Source organism: Sesamum indicum, linkage group LG2 (assembly GCF_000512975.1).
Source record: "Sesamum indicum cultivar Zhongzhi No. 13 linkage group LG2, S_indicum_v1.0, whole genome shotgun sequence".
NCBI lineage: Eukaryota > Viridiplantae > Streptophyta > Magnoliopsida > Lamiales > Pedaliaceae > Sesamum > Sesamum indicum.
The window spans coordinates 16,255,684-16,274,112 of record NC_026146.1 but is presented as its reverse complement, the minus strand read 5'-3'; the positions used below and the strand labels follow the sequence as shown (position 1 = coordinate 16,274,112).

Below are 18,429 nucleotides of genomic sequence, written 5' to 3'. Positions count from 1 at the left end.
AGCTACATAACATGCTTCAGTATTTATATTCACTTGCTATTTGAGCAATGTTGTATAATAGATGAGAATTTCAGACTGACCTCAGTAATTTGGAGGCATCATGACTCAACAGTTGAGAGAAAGGATTGGATTCCAAAAACAATGAAAAGAACTCCTCCAGAGAGTGCAACCTAACATCCAGCACATTTTAGCCCCTTCAAACGAAAAGAAAGCCCAAGGCAATATAAGTTCAGGAACTGACCACTTTTTCAGATATTTGAGTTGCTAGACTTTTTCCTCCCAGGACAGCAGCTGTAGTACACAAAGCTTGTCCACTGATACAAGGTAAAGCAAACCAAATATGATTTACCACATTGCAAATAAATCTCGCATTAAACTCTATGCTCAAGCTCATAAATCGTCCATAACCAAACACGAAAGAATTCAATGATAGAGAGGGAGATTTGGATAAGGTAATCCATCATGAAAGACATGCAGCTAGTATGGGCTTACAGGATTCCACCAAGAACAACGCCCAGAGGATTCTCATCTGCAGCCAAACCTATTGTGGCAAGCTGAAAAAACAAAGAAAATCGTGATTGATACTTCAAATAGGGAAGGAAGAAAAATTATAAAATAGATTAAGCAAGATTCGCCTTTTCCAATATCTTCCTACCTGACTCTTATCACCCCATTCACCGAAGAAAGTAATGGAGAAAGCCTAGAGCGAAGGAAAAATAGATTTTTAGTAATCATAATTGGGCTTTCCTGAAGTTGACTGATTAAGAGAATAATTAAGAACCTTCAGCAAGATGGGGGAAAAGAATTGAGATAGAAAGGGGCGACTTTGTTTTTTCCGATCATCTGCATCCTACAACAACATAAACAGAGGAAAAAATCATTCTGGTCAATTATGGTTAGTTGTGAAATGCCAGAACCCATATCATGCAAAAAATCATATCAAATCCACTTATAGAAACTAGCCTATTATGATATATGGCTGTACACAACCAGATTATGGGCAGCCTCGTCCATAGAACACATAAAAGATATCTCATAGTTTGACAACATTCATTTTCACGGGCATTGGACAAAGGTCATAAAAGCCTTTTGCCTGCCATCCAGAGTGATTTGAAATTCTAAAATAAAGTGATACTTTTTCACTCATTATAATATTAATGCAGTGGTATAATGTAACTCTGACCAGAAGGAAAGAACTATCAGAAAGTAACATGCTGGTGTTATCTTGATGAGACCTTTCTATTTGCATATCTCACAAAAAAGGCGTACATGCTGCATTTTCATAAACTTGGAGCAGCAGATCACTACAGTCTCTATGATAGAATAGATCCTATGTTTTAGAAAATGTATTCCCTTTTCTCGCTGTGTAGAGAGGATGATGATATCATATGCAGAAACTAGAACATGATATTTTTCTAAATGGTCTGGTTCCTTTTCCGTCCTCAAAAAGGCTACTCCAGCCGTAAGGTATAGTTCTTGGACTGTGGCAACTTGCATTCTCGTATTTTCACATGCTCATACTTAACTAGAAAGTCAATCTTGCATAACGTGCTTGAGCCCCAATCTAGCAGACTTTAATATTATAGACAGCTTTATGAGACAATACTGCAATGTAATTCTGTTCAGCCAGCCACAAGTATCTCCAATTTAAAAAAGATATGGACCAAGAAGGTAGCGGCAAAACACTGCAACATATAAAGCCTTACCTTATTATTCTCTTTGGTTTCTCCAGCATTACTTTTAATAGCAGCGTCCTAGCCAAAATCATAAAAGTGAAATAAGTGAACTTCAGAGTTTTAAAGTAAAGGCTTAAAGCACAAGATACTAACCAGTTCCTTTTCAACTTCAGCCAATTCTTCAGCCTCTCTGTTGGGGGAAAGAAAAAAAACCAGCAAGATTACATCAACTAGTAACTTGTTGAGAGAATGTTATTTCTTCAAGCAGAAGGACTAAAGGCAAGAACGGAAGGATAACAGCTTACCCATCATTAAATGCATCCCATAGAGACCATAAGCCGAACCCCAGAAACAATAATGTCGTGATATGATGAGTCCATTTCCGTGGGATCTGCATAGAAAATATATGGAATGAATAGGAAAATTGTCAAGGTATATTATCAAGCATGTAGCTATTCCCATAAGATACAGAGGTCACACATATTCTATCTTAGGGTAATTTGCACCCACAATAGCTAGGCTTGCATGGTTGATACAGAAAAACATGAAAGTCAAACTACATAAATGGGAGACCCCAGCCTTCCATAAATCAAAATCTTGAATGCACCACGTCAGCCATGGAAATCTAGGAATTTGCCAATAAGGTAAAGAGTAGAGGCCAACTGAACCCGGGGACACGGGAAGTCGGAAACCTGATAATAGAGGCAATGATGGTAATTCTTATGCATGACCAAATTGCTCTGTTTTTGTGATGCTCGATTGGCCGCAACCTCAAAAGGCGAGGTTGCAATCGTGAGAACCAGCACTGAGCTGACTCTAGTCTACCCCAAGGTTTCTGTGGGTGCACCAGTGTCCCGTTAGACGAAACTCACAAAATGTATCAAGAGGGTAATGACTACTTTGCGCATGTTTCAAACCATATATAAAGTTTAAATAGGACAAAGACATTGATCTTTTGTAAACTGCGCGATAGTTGGTGGAATGGCTCTGTCAGGAAGAACATCTATATAAGTATAATAGATGATTAAAGGAGTTAACAAGCCAGCAGGACGCAAGAGGGGTAGGCAAATTAGAGCTGAAGGCAACAAAAACTTATTCTTAATCAATATTTTCCATACTTCTTTATGTAATATAGAACTTGAAAGGAGCAATTTCAATTGATTCTAATGCAACCACTTACAAGATTTGGAGCAGCCCAGCCAACAACAGCTGATAAGATAGTCATAACCTAGAAATCAGCAAAGAATTTGCAATCATTTGAGAGGCTCAGTATATGAACAAAAATCAAACAAACAAAATTAAGATAGACATATAAGTTTCTTACAATCAGAGCTCCAAGGCAACCTGACAAAACAAGCCTTCTTGGGTGACGCATTGCTAAGATCTGAAACAAGTAATAATATCAGAATCTGAGATTGTTTAATTCCGAAAAAACAAAAAGCTAAAGCAGTCTTAAGTTAATCCTGGTTCACATTTTCTTTAGCAAATGATGTGGTGCAGAAGAACTCGAAATCTTCCGTCAGAAGAACAAGGTGAGGTGGGTCAAGGTAATGCAAAATCATCCAGCCTAAGAGAAAAGTTAGTAATGACTTTAAGATTCTTAACCTATTAAACATAAAGATATGTCGCCTTGTCTTGACCATTCTAGTTGCAGACTCCATTTTTTCCCACTTCCTAATAAACTTAGAGAAAAGATACTATTTCTCCAATTTAAAGTTTCATTCAACATAGATTAACTAGGTAGATGCTTCAAGCCACCCTATTGGAAGCAATTTATAGAACAAAAAATTTTGCAAACAAGAGGGACCAGCTGAATTCATTCCTTTTCAAGTCAGAATGTTTGTATATCCATTTTCATCATTACTGCAGATCTATTTTAGATTAATAAACTGCCCCAAAATGTATAATACATCAAATTATGTCAGAACGATGGAGGGTGGGGAGTGTACAACATGCGTCCTTCTTCCACTTTACTACATAATCTGAATTTCTTAAGCAATCAATTGTTCTGCACTCAAAATGGTTCACAATCGAACACATTCCCAGGACAACCAAAGAATAGTGAAAAAAGAAAAGGCATCATGCGAACCACCTATTTTTGGCCCATGTCATAGATAACCGAGCATTGAAGCAAACTTGCATATCATAAACACAGCCGCACCATTTAAAGATTAAACCACAGCACCTTCAATAATCAATTTCGAAATCCAGTAAAGTTATCAAATTTGAAATTGGAAAGGGAAAAATACAAAAGGTCAAAATCAAAATACAAAATCTCAACGATCCAATTCGACTGCAAACAACATCTGTTTCAGTTGCCAATGCTTGCACGTAAACAACAAACAATTACAATCGACTTGAAACAAATTGAAAAGTGTAACTATCAAGTATTACCATTACAATTGACATTTATTATTAATTCATGTATTTACCAAAGTCACAGCAACTCAGACCACCAAATCAACAACTAAAAATCTCCACCTAAGCAACTCGAACAACACGTGAAACAATCCACAACTAGTAGCTGGATCAAAATCTTTTGGAATATATATATATATATATATATATATATAAATCTTACAGCAGCTGCAAAAAAAGTCTTGTCTCCGATCTCCGACAACACCGTCATTGCCAGCGACTTCGTGAACCCCTATTAGATTCAAACAACACACAGATTAACAAAAAAAAAAAAAATCTTAAAATCACAGAGAAAAAAGACACATTTAAAAGCTACAAAACAGAGGGGGCGTCACGTATTACTTGCACAACAGAGAGGCCCATAATTTTTCTTGTATTTCTGAGTAAAAGAAAAATGGGTGGATTGATGAAAAGAAAAGGAGCCTAGATTTTTGGAGAAAATGGAAGAGCTTTATGGGTATGAAGGTCGTAGCCTTATTATATATGTATAGATATAGAGGGTGGTGGTGTGGGTGCGTCCGAGTCGGACTCGGTGGATCGCCACTGAGTCCGGGGATTGCAGGAATCTTGTTTTTGGGTTTGTTTTGTTGGTACGAATCTGTACCAAGCACTAAAAGGAGTGGCCTTTCAGCTTTTCAACACCAAAACCAAACATTGATGATGATGATGATTGCAATAAGTTAAATGTTTATGCCCATTGGGTTTTTCATTCATTATCATTGATTTATTTTATATTTTATATTTAATAATTTATATTCAATATATGTAATGTTATATGCACTAGTAGTAGTAATAGTCGTAGCGGGTCCTAGCGCCTACTATTGCTTCCTTTTTACGCTTTCATTTTCTGTTGTTTGCTGCCCCTCCAAACTCACCAAACACTTGTCAACTCACCCAACCAAACTTTGCTCTCATCATAAATTCCATTTCTCAAATTATAAAATTTTAAGTTACAATATAAGACATTTTTTATTTACTTAGTCCATGTAAATTAAGAATTGTCAACTCAGATAAATATCTACATACAATTATGGTTTTAGACGTTTGATTAAAAGTAAAACTAGTGACGATATCATTTATTTTGATTTATTTGTCATGCCGTATAAGATAGGGTGGGGACAGTGGGGAAAGACTTGTGTTGCTAACAAGCTGCATTGTTATTACTATCCGCTCCTTTTTTGTCAAAATTTTATTTAATGTTGGTTTACACTTTAATATGTGCCCATCAGTATCTATGTTTGGACTATTATTTTGTATCTAGTTACTATCAAACATCATTTTTATTTAAAATTTCTCTTCTTTTCTCCCCAATAAAGTCTATTATCGTACCAGCAAACTAAATGGTTTGAATCGTAAATTAGATCTATAAATCAACACAAACGAAATTAACATATATTTAACCGATGCCCTGATTGATATTATATCAGCATTTTATTTTTTTAATTATTATTATCATGATTTTATTTATTTTGTTCTTATTGCAATTTTATTTTAATTGACGAACGTAAATTAAGTTCAAACGTATTTTTATTCTAAAAAACAAAATTGCTAAACCATATATTTATAACTTTCTCTTTAACGAAAAATGAGAACTTTCATTACGCAGTAATATTCGAAAATAACAAATGAAGAGCTGTTGGGGGACAATAGAACCAAAAGCCGAACGGGCAAAGAAGTTTGCAACAACATTACCACTTCTTCTAACCAAACTAAATTGACAAGAAAGAAATTTTTCAGCACGACAAATCAGTCCAATGGGCGAGAGATTCCGCTCACGAGCTTCCAGCTTCCTCATTTAATATCGACTTAAAGAGCACCACCGGGGAATCAAGGATCTGTCCAAGCACAGATGTAAGAGCCTGAACCAACCCTCCACCTACAGTCGACAAGGAACAAATATTGGGCCGCCAGTAAGCTATTCGAGTGAAAAAAAGGGACAAGTCCCGAACGAAGCCGACAAGACATCACCATTCGGAAAATAACGAGCTCGGAGGACTCGGTTGAGGAGTTTCTCCAGGTGACACCAGATGCGCCATAATTGCTTAGCCAACATAGCGAGATTAAATAACTGAAGTTGTTTGGAACCCATCCCGCCCAATAACTTGCTCTCACATAACTGCTCATAATAGACCCAATGAATTTTTTTTTACTCTCGTTATTTCCACTAAAACTTGGACACCATTCCACGGATTTCACTCAAAAAGGTGAATGGAAGCCTGAAACATCCCATAACATAAGTAGGAATAGCCTGAATAACAAATTTAATGAAACATCCCATAGCATAAGTAGGAATAGTCTGAATAACAAATTTGACCAACACCTCCCTACCCGCTTGAGAAAGGAGTTTCGCGTTCTTGCCAGTGATTCTCGCCCAAATCCTATCTCGGATGGTGGCAAATAGGTCCAGCTTAGAATGAGAAATTCTGGAAAGAAGGCCGGAATAACACGCCAACTTGTTCTCCCGCTTAATAGAAAAGCCCAACCACAATAAGAGAGCAAGTGTCCTCCTTCACGTTCCTACTAAACACGACTGAAGATTTTGAGACATTAATTTCCTATCCCAATGCTAGCCGGTATATCTCTAGAATGCCTTGAACTGCCCTCGTGCTCTCGAGAGAGGCTCCATAGAAAATTAACATGTTATCCGCAAAAAGGAGGTGGGAGATGGAAGGAGCAGCTCTACAAATGGACACCCCCTTAATCCGACCACCTCTGCTCCGCACTCCTTAACAACAAACTGAAAGATTCTGTACAAAGCAAGAATAAATATGGGAGAGATGGTCCCCCTGACGGAGTCCCTGCTCGGGAATAAGGGAACTAAATTGTTTGCCACCAAGCATAAAGGAAAAAGAAGACAGAGGAAACACAAAGCATAACTAAACGAATAAATGGGAGAGAAAAATCGAGTTTAACTATCACCTGCTCCAGGAAGGACTATTCAACCTTATAATAGGCCTTGCTAATATCGAGCTTGAGTGCCATCCAGCCCTGTCCTCCCCCGATTCTCGTATTTAAGAAGTGATTCAGTTCAAAAGCAAGTAAAATATTGTCAGTAATGAGACGATCAGAGACAAAAGCAGATTGAACCGGAGAAAAAATATCATTCAGAAAAACTTTCAGCCTATTTCCTGATATTTATTGGTCTAACCTTTTTATTTTTTAAACTATTTGCAATACCATAGCTGGTAAATTATATTTAACCCCATAAAACTATTATACTAATAATTCGGTATTGAGTAATAGTTGACAGAGAACAAATTTTAAAGTCAAATTTGTATATTTTCTACATGTATATATTCACAATTAATGAGAAACTATTCCTAATGTTAATTATCATCGTATCAAGTTTTCATCAAAGTATATTACCTACCAAAGGATTTGCAATCCAGAAATATATAACATATCGGTTCCTTCCTTTGAAACATTAATTAATTCTTGAAATCTCAAATTTAGGTTTCAAACAATATGTAGCTTGTAATTTTAATTTCACTATTTCTTGAGTTTCTATGACTTGATTTATTTCATTATTTTGAGCCTCGAATTAGCATTTAGTCCGCCCCACATAAATCTTATTATTTTCGATTTTATTCGATGATTTTTAGTATACAAAATTGGACGCTGTTTTTCCGGCAATATAATACGTCAATGTTCTTGCATGAATTCGCCCAATCAACTGATTGATTTCTTGTATTAATAGTTGACTCTGTATATTATATAGTATATACTGCTTACTCACAATGACTTCTTCACCCTGATTTTTTTTGCTCAACCAACGTACGTACCAATCTAAAATTTATAAATAATATAATTTAAGAAATATTTGCAATAACTTCTAATTTTATTGTAAATTAAACCGTAATAAAAGTTGAGTATTTTGAATACAAAAATAAAAAGTAAAAAGTTGGGTAAAAGAGATTATTTATTTATTTTGCAGAATTTTAAGTTTAGGATTTAGGGTATACGTGAAAATTAGACAAAAAATAAATTTTAGGACTAATTTTTCTAAAAAATAAGAAATAAAAAGTTAGGCTGTTAAAATATATGTTTTTATTTAAAAATTTTAATTATAACTACATTATATATTTAATTATTTATAATTAATATATATCAGTTATCGATATCAAATATATATAACTAATCGATAAATATTATTAATATTAAACCTTCAGCTATTATTCAAATAAATCAATAACCACACAAAGATGGAACTTGAAAGCCACAAATTTGTTGATTAAATTAGCTTTCGTTGACAACTTTTTTTTATTTTCAGAACTCCTAAAATTTAAAAAAAAAACACATAAACACAACATGATTGAGAATAATAGGGGTGGCCGTGATGCACAGGTTATCATTAAATAAACATGCTACCAAGACACAACAGCATTCGAAGCGCAAGCTTTGCTGGCGCAAAACAGCCCACTAGTTGGTGGCGGCGGAGAGTCCCACATACAGCTGTCGCCACCACCCACGGCGGCGGTTGTTGCCCACGCACTCTTGATAATGGGAAGAAAATGGGCGAGGATGCGTCTGGGAATTTGCTAAAACAACGTAAGACCAAAATGGAAAAGATTTGTTAATCTGAATCTTTATCAAGTTTGTGTAGAAACGAGTAAAATATTTATTGATTAAAGATAAGGAAATGGTGGAAATAGGATATATTTAATTAAATGCTGCCAAATCCTAAAAGATATAAATTAAGCAATTATTAATTACGGGATAATAGAAATCAAGTGGCCTTAGCCAGATACTAATTCGGTCTACCCATCCATCCCCACAACACCCAACAAAGCATGTGGCTCTTACGTGCTCGTAAGTAGCTGATAATTGCAAGGATAACAAATAATTAATCTAAATTTAGTTCTATATTTAATTTGATCAAACTTAGACTGTTTGGTTATAAAAGAATATGAATTGAGAAACCCCTTATGTATTTCAGAAAAGTTTATAATTTTATGACGCTTTACGTTTCAAATTTTACATAGTCGATTTCATAAATTTCGTAGACTTTGTAACATTTTACTATAAATTTGGGAAAGTATTAAAATATTTTAAAAGATTATAAAATAATCGAAATAGTGAGTTAAGACAAGTATTATGGTTAAGGTAGTTTGGGTTGTGGCTTCATAACATTAGGCAAGACTCTTAGGCTATTGAGGTCTCCAGTAGTTGAGGTTAGGTTCTACCTTTTTTCTTCATTTTATCTTTTAATTTCTTTCTTTTCATTAACCGCATGACATATTTGCAAATAAGATAATATTTATTATGAGCGTTTGTTTCCAATTGGACCTATCAATTTCCAAGGTAAACATAGCATATTCCTTGCAGCCTTGTTCGGGAAAGTTCATGTTTATTCTCCGCCCAATGAAAATCCTTTTACTTTCTTTGTCATGCTCCCACACTTCACCTTCGGTATCACACCCTAAAAATTGAGAGTGCATACAATACATTGGGATGTAAATTCTAAAATAAAAATAAAAATATAATCTTTTAAATTAAAAGGAAAAAAGTAATACTTCTATAATAAAATAATGCGATAATTACACCGCTTTCTTTCAAAATTTGATATAATTACATGTAGATGTTTTGTAGTCTGGTAAATTATATTTAGTACCTTAACATTTGTTTCAATATAACAAATAGGTTCTTTCACTATTCAAAATTTATCAAATTTGTTGGTATTCGTAAAAAAATTAAATAAAAATTCATATTTACCCCTATTCGACTATAAAAGATAGTTTCTTTAGAAAATTTTATTTACTTTGAAATAAGTTAATAATAAATCAATTAGAGATAAATGTAATTTTTTATTACTAATATTAACAGAATTGATATATTTTAATTAATGAAGAGATTTTTTATATGAAATAAAATAAATGTTAAAAATATTTAGGTATAATGATATTAAATTTGGTGGCGCTGTGATAATCTCCCTAAAAGAAAAGAGCGCGTGGGGGATTAGCATAGCCCCAACCATAATTGAACCTCGCAAAAAAAGGGTGGCAACTACCTGGCAACTCGCTCCCTCTCTTTATTTTTTCTCCATCATTCTCACATGAAATGATAGCCGTTTCGTTTTTTCTCACTTCTTTCCCCCAAATTTCCTTTTCTTCTTCTACTCCCAAATTCTTCAATCACTCTGTCATTTTCCCTCCCCCAAGACTACTGTTGCAGTCAAATTTCCTAAACCCTAGCAAAATATTTCTTATGTCCGCTACCCAACAAAATCTTGATCCATTGTATTCGCTAGTGTTTGCATTTTGCTTGTAGCGGTGGCCTAATGAGTGACTCTCGCTCTTCCTCCTCGTCTTCTTCCTCCTATGACTCCGCCGTCGGACCTTCGGAAGCGGTAGGACATGTTGCTTCTGTTTTGTGCCTTTTCGAGCGTGAGTTTTGATTATTTGAGAGTTTGCTGAAATTTCAATTTCCTTGCGTTTCTGGCGAGTGCCGTCGCAGGTCAAATCGTTTTCTTTTTTCTTTCTTGGGATGATCGGCGAGTTGATCAAAGTCTTTTTTTTTTTCCTTTTAATTGTTTTTGCTTTTGTTTCGCCTAAAATGGTCGTTCTTTGATCACCTTGTCTCCGTTTAAAAACTTTGGATGAAATAATTAAATTTACAACCTTTTGGAAAGTTATGCTTTGACTTGCTGTTCCCTGATTATCCAAGGCGCTAAAAACTCGGAAGAGTTCGAATTTGCTCTATAAATTTAACTTACTGCCGGACTGCATATTGTTGCCTGCAACAAGGAAAGCAGCGGGTTGGTGTGGGAGAATGTTGTCGAAGTTTATGGTTTCGATATCACTTGTTAAGTTTAGTTTAAATAAAAAACCAAACTTTTGGTGGATCCAAGTCAACTCTGTTAAAGTAGGGTCAAATGGTGACTTGTGATCTAAGCTTGGTGAAAACTTTGGATATAAGCTATATAATATATTGAATTTCTAGTGTGCATCAAATACTTGCTGGAGGCACAAATTAGGATAATTATGTAACAGAGATTTTTTTTTATTCATTTATGTGAATCATGTTGCAAAAATGAATTGCAGAATATTGTCGGGAGTCATTCGTCTTCTCAGGGAATCTCTCCAATGGTGTCTCGTCACTGGCGGGATGTATTCTGGTTGCTCATATTTTTGGCACATTTGATTGTGGTAGGTTTTGTTCTTGGGGTTTTTGGGCTAAATAGGTTTAAGCAACCAGATAGGTTGAACATTGATAGGTATACAATGGGGTTTCTTGAGAACAAGGATGGTTTAACTGAAGACTACTGGCCATTGTATGCTGTCGCCAGTGGAGTTGGAGCAGTTCTGGGTTGGACTTGGTTGTTGTTGCTGGGTTCACGGGCAAATCAAATGATGAAGTTCTCAGTTCACATTTTGACTACATATCTTGCTGTCATCAGTGTGCTGTGTTTTTGGGTCGAGCAGTTTTTCTGGGGTGTTGCATTTGCTATAGGTGCTGCATTGCAATTCTTGTATGTTATATCTGTCATCGACAGGTAAGTGCTGTCACCTTTTCTGGTTGATGTATTTGAGTTTAATTTTAGATCATGTTTATGGGTGAAATAAGTGCTTGATTTAGAATAACCATGATCGATAGCTTTTAACATCATCTTTTAGTTGACTTCAGATGCTTTGTGAAAAACAGAGACCTGATTTGTTGAGAAAAGTTATCTGAGAGAATGATCTTTTTGCCCCATTCGCTTTTCTCTGACTCGCATATTCCCGTAGGCTTCCGTTTACTATGCTGGTGCTACAAAGAGCAGTGAAGATGGTATGGAACCTTCCCGAGGTCAGAAGAGTGGCTTGCATTTTTATGCTAGTAATGCTTTTATGGCTAGCTCTGTGGTCTTTCGGTGCTGCTGGGGTTGTGGCTTTAGGCATTGGTGATGGTGGTCGCTGGTGGCTTCTTGTGGTGAGCTGGCAAGTTTTTGCTCTGCATATCATGTTTCATAGGAAGTATTGCAACATAGTTGCTATCACTACTCATCTTAGAACATGAACATAGTGCTGTCACTTGCATGCACAGGTGCTTTGTGTGAGCTTGTTTTGGACTGGTGCAGTTCTCTGTAATGTGGTGCATGTTGTAGTTTCGGGTATGGTTTTTCTTGTCCTTATTCATGGTGGTCGAGAAGCAACATCAATGCCTCCCAAACCAGTGATGAGTTCCTTGCAATACGCCATGACTACATCTTTTGGCAGCATATGCTATGGATCACTTTTTACAGCTGCTATACGAACACTACGGTGGGAGGTGAGCGCAAGATTAATTGGTCCGAGTATTAGTAATTTGTAATATAATCTTCAGTGAATAAGCACCTTAAAATGTTGTGTAATTTTCACTTTGAGTGCCACCTAACCACTGAAAACTTGTCTGGTGTATGTTACAGATTAGGGGATTAAGGTCAAAGATTGGCAGCAACGAGTGTCTGCTCTGTTGTGTTGATTTTCTGTTTCATCTAGTAGAGTTTTTGGTTCGCTGGTTCAACAAGTATGCTTATGTGCAGGTATTTGTTCAACCTTTATGGCACCAGCATCCATTTTATTGCCCCGTCATTTTATCATGGTTTCAAATTTTGAGAATAAGACAGAAGGATTAGAAATGGGCAATCATAAACTCATTCCAAAACACATGCTTGGTATAATTTAAGGTTAAAAAAACTCATTCATTCCCTTGGGAATGCCCATTACCTCAAGTATGGGATTAGGGGTCCCCACTATTACCCACGGTTTTAGCTATTCTGGATAAACTTGGAATAGATTATTTTTTATATTGCTAAATAACTTTTAATAAAATTATAATTACAAAGTTATATATTGTTTTAAAGACATTAAATACAATGAATATCAATATAAAAATATATAAATGTTATATCCAAATCTTTAAATATATGAAAATATCCAATATATATATTATAAATTTATAATTAATTTAACATTTCGAAATAATATTTCTTATGTAATGAGACTTTGTTTAGTTTTTTCTATTTTTTATTTTTTAAGTTTCATATTGTTTACATAAATGAGTATTGTGGAAATTTTGATTCAATTTCTTTTCTTATTCCGTTGGTATACCAAATATTGGAAAGACATACTAAAATCATTTTATTCCTACTTTTATTTGATTCCCACCTAAATTCCTTCCTACATACCAGTCACCCCCCTGTAAGATTTTACAATGGGTTGGAGCTGCTGATTTCTCTTGTTTTCATGTACGTCTTACTTGTGAAAGTTGATGGGGGTTGGAGATGCAGATTTGCATAACACACTAGTGGTTTTTTCATCCAGATTGCTGTCTATGGAAAAAGCTTTAATCATTCAGCAAAAGATGCCTGGGAGTTATTCCAATCAACAGGTGTTGAAGCACTGATAGCATATGACTGTTCAGGTGCTGTGTTATTCATGGGCACACTCTTGGGTGGACTCATAGCTGGAACATGTGCTGCAATTTGGACCAGGATCAAGCATCCTGAGAGGATAGTAATGGTCGGTTCTACTGCCATGTTGATGGGAATGATCTTGGTAAGAAGCTCATATTTCAAACCCCCTGTCAACCCCTGTTACCCCCCAAACCTCAACCTATAGACGCATCTGTTATGAATTTGGAATAAAATATAGTGCACTGGGAAACAAGAGAGAAATAAAGGGAAAAAGAAAATGCAAGATTCTGAGAAATAGGTGGTGAAGAAATTAATATCTCCTATGTCTACGGTTGCACAAGTTTATCTTATTATGATAGAGTAATCGTACAATTCCAACAGAAGGTTGCCCATTAATTAAATGTATAACTAGAGTGTTCTAGAACAGTGTAAAACAGAATACGAACACAAAGATGTTGCAAACTGTTGCTGGCTCAGTCACAGGTGTCCATTGGATTACAGGTTGGGCTAGCAATGGTAGTTGTGGAGAGTGCGGTGACATCTATATACATTTGTTACGCAGAAGACCCCTCCTTAATAAACAGGTGGGATTCCGCATTCTTCGCCCAGCTATCGGAAAAACTACACCAACGCCTACAGCACAGAAGCGCTCGGGCCAGAGAAGTATTGACCCATAGAGTAGATGAACAGGTACAAACAGCAGTCTAAACCATGTAGAAGATGCATAATGTAACTTGTTTTGTACATTTTCTCCTATTTTGCTTCTTTTTTTTAACCACTCTGTATCCAGTCAGTCCTCTTCTACATAGAATTAATTCCCAAGTTCAGATATTAATGATTGAGGCCCACAAATATTGTACAGGTAGCTCTCTGAAAATGGAAATTACACGCCGGTGAAATGGTTGGATAAGAAATAGAAATATGTACGACAAAAATTATTACATTAAAGTTAAGAACGACATTTCATTGACAAAAAATTGACCAATTGAGCACTGGGGGCTCCTCAATATCAATTTCCACACTGTTTCCGGTAACTTGGTTTGCTTGTGTTTTTCATTCCCAGTTTTCAGTACTTATATTTATGGAAAATACATTGATTTAACACCATATTTTTAATATAAAATATAATTTTATTAATTAATGAAAACATGCTCTTATTTTGTATGAAAACTTATATAAAATTGAACATACATATTTTTCAAAAACTGAAAATAAAAACGCAAACATAGAACTGAACATAATTTCAAAATAAAAGTTCTACACTAGAAATAGAGTTCCGAAACAAGAAAAAAGTAATAAATTGCGAAATACATTTTTCAATTGGGAGGAGTTTATAGTAATATACTGTGACCCAATAATTTTAGCAGAGGAAGCAGCTACATAAATATGTGAATGTGGTACCTAGTACTACTCTTTTCACCCTCCAAATTACCCACATCTGTGCTGCATGTAACTCCCTGACCTGACCTGACCCATCTTGCTAAATAAGAGGGTGTTTGGCTAAATTTTTTTGAAAATATCTTCGTAACATATTTTAGGAGCTCATAAAATATTGGATCTTATTTTAAAAATAAGCTCCCCAACCGTTTGGATAAAATAATAAGTTATTATTACTTGACATATTTTGTTTAAAAAACTTTTATAAATAGCACACATTAGTTTAATTCTAAATAAAAGTTTATAGATAATCTTTTTATAATAACAAGAAAAATGAAGAGTTATTACTAAAAAATTTGAATAAAAATAATATATGTACATACATGCTAGCGAATATTAATATAGAGATATAATTGATATTTTCTTTGTTAATGTAATGACTATTTCTAGTCATATTATTTATAATGCCTTCAACTTATATTTTTTTAGTATATATAATATTAATACCAAACTTATTTTTATTTAACTGTAATAATTTATTATTAAATACTGAAACATTTTTTTCCTTTCTGAATATTAGAATAATTAATAGTAAAAAAATCTTTAAATTTTAGAATGTGTATATGTGTGTGTGTGTGTGAGTGAGAGTGTATGAATCATGAACGGGGATATGTTTGTTTCTATAGAATGTTATAGAAAAAAAGTTAGAAAAATTAATTTTTTTTAAACAGCTTATAAGATCCAAGACGTTTTATTTTGAGATTTTATAATTTTTTTTAAAAAAATAACTAAATAAATATTTAGAACTTATAAACTCAAACATATTATAAGATATTCTGAAGAGTTCAATAGCTTAGCCAAGCACCCTCTAAATAATCAAAATCACGTCAGGATTAAAGTTATAATTTGTAATTTTTTTATTTCATGTTTTTATTCATTTATCTATTATACCCGCTAAATTCTACCATAACCACTTAGAGTTTGTTTGGTTGGAGTGAATAATAGAAGTAAAATGGATGTATAAAAAAAGTTTGGTCTTTGATTAGAAAGGATAATGAGGAAAGTAAAATTAGATGTTTATAAAATTCCTTTAGATTTCAATTTCGTTGTTGTCCAAAAGTGAGCGGAGAAATGAAAGTATAAAGCTAAAATGATAAATAGGTACACATTTTATTTAAATTGGAACACTTTATTTGAGGTCATTGACAGTAATTTTTATTTTATTTAAATTAAATAATTCCAATATTTATGTTGATGAATATTTTTATTAATAAAAAATATTTTTGTTTTTGTTGGTGAATGCTTTTATTAATAAAGTTTTTAAATTTTTTATATGCTAAATTATTTTAGTTTATAATCTAATACAAAATAAAGAGAACGAGTTAATTAGTAAAGTTATAAAAAATATTTTTTTTCTTTTTTATTTATTTTTTTCGTACTAAACAAGAAAATTATTTGAGATTTACTTATTTTTCAATCATAGCAAATAATTTGAAATAAAATTACTATCCTTTCCCTCCTTGTCTTTTCACTTTCCCTCCCATTTTCATCTTATTTGAACCAAAAGAACCCTTAATACAAGATTAATTAATTTTGAATTTAACTACAATTTATAATTGCATAAATTGAAATTATAAATCCAAACATAATACATAATTATTTAATCTAAAACCAATTATTACAAAATCAATCATCTCATAATCAATTATACAATTGTCAGCCAAATTGGATCTACAAAACTTTTATAGTTGAACTAAATAAATATTTGAACTATAGTATTATATTTAGACCAATTAAATGTTTTTTTTATATCAATAAATGTCCAATATGAAAGGTCAATTTATTTTTTAGATAAATTACATATCTTTTAACACTAGATTTAATTACGTAAAAACCACCTGCTCAAATACACTTTTTAAAGTTGTAATTATGATTTACTGAGACCAATATTTTAAAACCCAAATAATTTCTCGAACTAAAAAATTAAGTGGAATACGGGTCACTGGTTCAACTGTTGGACCAAATCGGACTAGTGACATCATTTTTATGTCATAAATAACTATTAATATTTTAAAAATAATATTAATATACTTAACCTCTCTTTTTTTAGAAAAAAATAATTCACTATTTTTCTTTGACATTAATAGTTCAATAGGGTATAGAATATAATAAAATAAATTTAAAAACAAACTTATAAAGATCAAATACAAAATAATACTATACACTTTTAAATTTAACAGAAAATCAGATACACTAAATTATCAGTTATAATCTAATAGAAATAGCAAAATTGATCTGAGAAGAGAAATTATGATTTTATATTTCGAAATAACATAAAATAATTAAACTTAATAAAAATTATCTCAGTTTAACATAAATAATGCACATTTTCAGAAATAATCTATTATCTTTTCAGAAATAATATAAAATTAGGGTATTTAACAGAAATAATATATTTTTGAGAAGCAAATTTAAAAATTTTATAATGCATTTTCACTTTATTGTTGACTCGATCGGTTCAATCAACCCAGTATCGGTTACATGGTTCACCTGTTGAACCATTGAGTTGAATAGTTTTCATGAAAAAAAAAAAGCAATTTTTTGGCTCATCTGTTTTTTTTTTTTTTTTGTTTCAATCAGCTCTTTTTGAGATCCGATTGGCGGTTCAGACGGTTTGACCGTTTGTCCCGGGCTGGGTTTTAAAACCTTGACAAAAACATCTGTTTGGGAGCTAGAACTTACAAATATGCCCCAAAGTTAAATTACATCAACACGCGTTTAAGAGATGTATTTATAATTATTTATAGAAGTTGAAAGGTAATTGTGTAATTAACCCGAATTTAAATTATTAATGTAACTTATCCTTTATTATATACAAAGGTAAATTATAAGAGGCTCCACTGAAATTTGTTTTAGTTACAAATACCTCATCGTTTTTTGAAAAATTACAAAAACGATCTTAAAATTCAAATATTTTGACAAATATTCTCTACAGCGAGCTGTCACAAGAGGTATTGTTAGAGTATTTATAATTTTTCAAATAACAATGGAGTATTTATTATAACTGTAGTAAATCTTAGCCATGCCTCTTGGTGATTGATTAAACTTTTTAGGTCACATTCATTTAATTTGATGGATATTTTTTGCAGATTAATTGGCAAATAAGCTGGTTTGAGATATACAAATATTTGGCACACTCGATTAGGGGTGACAACGGGGCGTGTTCGGGGCCGGTTTGGATGGACTCGAGACCCGCTTTGCCAACTTCGGAACGAACCCGGGACCTGTCTTGGTATAAAACCTGTAGGGGAGGGTCTAACCTGATGGACCTGGTTATATTTTTATTTTTTATTTATTGTACAAATATAGAAAAAAAATTCAATATCTCAATTATAAATAAATTTGTTTCTCAAATATTCAAGTCCAAAAATAAATTCTCAAATAAAAATAAATACAACATCATCATTCATCTTCTTTCTCGTCAAGAATTGTTAGATAAATTTATCAATTTTTCAACTTTTCAACTGTTGAACAAATACCTAACAATATACAAATAAAAGATATAATATTTTATTAATATTTATT

General features: G+C 33.3%; 2 protein-coding genes across 6 annotated transcripts in view; one reads left to right on the top strand and one right to left on the bottom strand.

Annotated features, from left to right (window-relative positions):
• The window catches only part of LOC105156405 (GDT1-like protein 4), a 5,531-nt gene extending 724 nt beyond the window's left edge, over positions 1–4,807 (bottom strand). For 3 of the 5 annotated variants that reach the window (XR_847351.2, XR_847352.2, XM_020691859.1), the window contains exons 1-12: positions 4,437–4,807; positions 4,258–4,326; positions 3,001–3,060; positions 2,857–2,904; positions 1,982–2,067; positions 1,830–1,866; positions 1,707–1,754; positions 782–850; positions 656–700; positions 493–554; positions 242–314; positions 81–170 (exon numbers count right to left, since the gene is read on the bottom strand). Coding sequence is in view for 3 of the 5 variants with exons in the window: in XM_020691859.1 (XP_020547518.1) it covers positions 99–170; positions 242–314; positions 493–554; positions 656–700; positions 782–850; positions 1,707–1,754; positions 1,830–1,866; positions 1,982–2,067; positions 2,857–2,904; positions 3,001–3,060; positions 4,258–4,326; positions 4,437–4,457 (690 nt within the window). In the remaining 2 variants the exon portion in view is untranslated. The remainder of the gene's footprint in view (positions 1–80; positions 171–241; positions 315–492; positions 555–655; positions 701–781; positions 851–1,706; positions 1,755–1,829; positions 1,867–1,981; positions 2,068–2,856; positions 2,905–3,000; positions 3,061–4,257; positions 4,327–4,436) is intronic. The other 2 variants (XM_011072525.2, XM_020691860.1) reach the window with 1 other exon arrangement.
• Positions 10,092–14,328, top strand: LOC105156404 (CTL-like protein DDB_G0274487). The gene is made up of 7 exons (XM_011072524.2): positions 10,092–10,440; positions 11,135–11,586; positions 11,819–12,002; positions 12,117–12,341; positions 12,478–12,594; positions 13,376–13,609; positions 13,969–14,328. The coding sequence occupies exons 1-7, from the start codon at positions 10,372–10,374 to the stop codon at positions 14,173–14,175; spliced, it is 1,488 nt and encodes a 495-aa protein (XP_011070826.1). The 5' UTR covers positions 10,092–10,371; the 3' UTR covers positions 14,176–14,328.

Excerpts from the sequence above, each read along its gene's own strand:
- LOC105156404 (XM_011072524.2), top strand. The coding sequence starts at position 10,372 with ATGAGTGACTCTCGCTCTTCCTCCTCGTCTTCTTCCTCCTATGACTCC. Across the intron at positions 10,441-11,134 it reads CCGTCGGACCTTCGGAAGCG|AATATTGTCGGGAGTCATTC; the intron begins GTAGGACATGTT and ends AATGAATTGCAG. Across the intron at positions 12,595-13,375 it reads ACAAGTATGCTTATGTGCAG|ATTGCTGTCTATGGAAAAAG; the intron begins GTATTTGTTCAA and ends TTTTTCATCCAG.